We start from the raw sequence: 3,290 nt of genomic DNA, 5'->3' as shown, positions 1-3,290 counted from the left end.
TTTTATCAAGAATTATTGTTGGCTTGATAATGTGAGGTTTAGAGCGTTGCATGACTATTTTAGTGATTTAAGGGCCTATGGCAACATAGATAAAAGCAGTAGACTGGAGAATTTGTCTAATCCAATGTTTGGGCATGTTAGATGATTGGAGAAACTAAATCCATTTCTCCAAAATAATCCCAAAATGCGAGGAATGATTTTTATTATTATCTTTTTTATTCTTTCTTTTATTTAAATGAAAGAACTGAAAATTTATTTATAAATTTTTATCTCAAAATATATTTACTAAAATTGGTGAAAATGTATAATTTTATAACAATTTAACTTACACAAGGCATTAATTAAAATATCACGTGCTAAAATAGTATATTTGTTTTAAAATATTAAGATTATTATCTACAATAATTATTTCACAATAATTTTACTAAAATAATATTCATATTAAATTAAATTATTCTTTTAAATTTTCATTAAATTTAAATATATTTTTTATTATTTAGATATTTTTATTTCCTTGTATAACCCATTTAAATTTATACTTGTATTAGTGTTCGTGAAGCTAGATTTGCAGAACATTATATTAAATCTAGTCACGATTTAGGGGGAAAAAAAAAAAAAAAGCTTACCAATATATATGTGAACAATTCTCGGATGGCAAAACCCAATTTGGTGTAGCATCCCTCTACAGAATTATATCTTGTTTATATTTTGAGGATTTAATAAATATATAATTATACATACATACGTACATACATATAATCTCATTTTTTTTTTAGTGGTGATTAATTGTTAGTGTTTGTTAGAATGTGAAATATGAGTTTAGAAATAGAATTAGATGCATGGAAATAAGTAAAGTAATCCATGTTCTTATGTATTGTTGAATGTATCCACACACTTTTCATGCGGGATCTTTCTCTAATATCCCTCCTCAATATAGTGACTATTTTTGCTCACCAATCTTGGACGGCTCGATCATAAATGATTTTTTTTACTCTTTTTGGCTCACTATCCCCAAATTACAAGCAGTTTTTTTGGCTCTTTTTTTAGACCGATTTTGGATTTGGATCCAATACACACTCGGTATATACCAGTACGATGACAAATTGGGGTTGGTTGTACCGAAGACATTTGTCACTTTCTACCGAGGACATTGTCCTCGGTAAAACCTATACCGAGAACATTTTTAATGTCGTCGGTAGAAGTTTTGTTTTACCGACGCGGATGTACCGATAACTTTCTACCGACGACATTGTCTCGGTAGAGGTTATACCGAGGACTTTTGGGCTTATACCGAGGACATTTGTTCTCGGTATATGCCTTGTTTTTTGTAGTGAGAGTTTCATCTCAAAACTAATAATACTATGTTAGAATGTGGAATATGAGTTTAGAAGTATAATGTGGTGTATGATAAGAAATATAGAATTTTATTTCAAAACTAATTGGTGATGAGTGAAGTAATCTAATTGGTGATGGGTGTAGTAATCCATGTTGTTATGTATTTTTTAATGTAACCACAAATCCTAGTGACGTAAAATAGGTAAAAAGAAGAGTGCAGATAATTATATAAATATATATATATATATATTTATAGAGACCAATAATATTTATAGTACTATATGATATGATACCTACTACTTTATACAATTATTCCAGCAAGAACCCCACCTCACACTCACACAGCTAAAGGAAAGAAGAGGAAAAGAATAAAAGACAAGCAAGTAATGAGTACATAGTCTAATGGCAAAATTGGAGGAAAACAACATTCTATATTATTGTACTTAGGTATATATGGTCTTTATAGGTCAATATTAAGGATAAATATATACATATATAATTATACCGATGTGAGATTAGGTGGTCCAAGCCTTAGCTGAAGATCAAGATCACCATCTTCAACTCCTTCATTCCCTGCGGAAACAGCAGTAGTGCCACTTCCGGGGTACTCCATAGTTTCTCTGGTGGCGGTGGTGGTGATGGTGTTACTTCTAGCAGTAGTACCGCCACCGGACCCACTAGAACAAACAAGTTCGTGATGAGGATCAGACGGCTTCGATGAGCTGACGAGTTGCATGGCGGTGGTTTGGCCGTAGTAGTAGCGAGGAGGGGGAGGAAGCCAGCAGTGAGTAACTTGGTATTCGGCCCCGAGTTGGGCTAACTTTCTTTCTTTTTTATGAGCGTTCTGGTGACCCCCTAACGCTTGAGAACTCCCAAATCCCTGGCCACAGTACTCACACTTGAATCTAGACAATGATGCTGATGATGATCTGCTATGATCAGCATCACTGTAATTATATAATTGGATTAATTGTACTGAAGCTTGCGTAGTACCATGGTCTGGCATACCATGGTGGCTAGTACTACTACCACTACTCACTTGAACACCGAACAATTTTACTCCTGCTACTGATGATTTATTATGATGATTATTGTCATGAGAGTTTGAGGAACACATGTATATAATATTGTTTGATGATGAATTTATTATATATATATAGATAGATTTATATTACTTGTATACTAGCTACTACCAAAGCAGAGAGATCGATCTCCACACACACACACACATATATATATATATTAGATGTGTGTGCATATATAGAAAAAGAAAACTACTGTAAATTATTATTAAAATTGAAAATAAAAATATATAATTTTTAAATTCTATTTATTTATGAATAAATGAATATTTGTTAATTCGAGAACAGTTTTAGGCTTAAGTTACTTAACATATAGATTGTTTTCAACGGGTATATAAATGGGTTAAAATTTTAAAACAGAAGTATTGATTATAGTGCATCATACAAAAAAATGTTATGCACATATATAGCTCAAATTTTAATTTCGATCATAATATCTAATGAAAGAAGAATTTTTGTTTTAAAAAATTAACAATATATAATTAAAGCAGAAATAAAAAGGAATACTAAAGTGGTTAATCAGTTGCTAATTGAATATAAACTATTTATGAAGTAACGACGAACAGTTGTTGATGATGATAATGATCCAATACGATAATTTATAAGAAAGATTTAATATAGGATTCCCCCTAAACTATATTACTACCAACTGGTGTTTCCGAAATTTTTTGGTTTATTAAAAATTTCTTCTTAACTATTCACATTACCAATTAGTGAGATGTCACTTTTGCTAATGGAATAGTGACAAAGCATAGTGGGTGCTAATGTGATATTGTCACGTCAATACTATGTATATAATTTAAAGAATAAATACGATTTTTGTTCCCGAATTTTAAAATTTTAAAATTTATTTATTTGTTCAAATATTAAAAA

General features: G+C 30.6%; 1 protein-coding gene across 1 annotated transcript; it reads right to left on the bottom strand.

The window, feature by feature from the left end:
- Nucleotides 1-1,834: 1,834 nt before the first annotated feature.
- LOC133806543 (zinc finger protein 8-like) lies at nt 1,835-2,452 on the bottom strand. Its single transcript, XM_062244631.1, has one exon. The coding sequence runs from the start codon at nt 2,450-2,452 to the stop codon at nt 1,835-1,837; it is 618 nt and encodes a 205-aa protein (XP_062100615.1).
- Between the last annotated feature and the right edge of the window lie 838 nt (nt 2,453-3,290).

This window comes from Humulus lupulus, chromosome X, assembly GCF_963169125.1.
Source record: "Humulus lupulus chromosome X, drHumLupu1.1, whole genome shotgun sequence".
NCBI lineage: Eukaryota > Viridiplantae > Streptophyta > Magnoliopsida > Rosales > Cannabaceae > Humulus > Humulus lupulus.
This window is presented reverse-complemented; position numbering and strand designations above follow the sequence as displayed.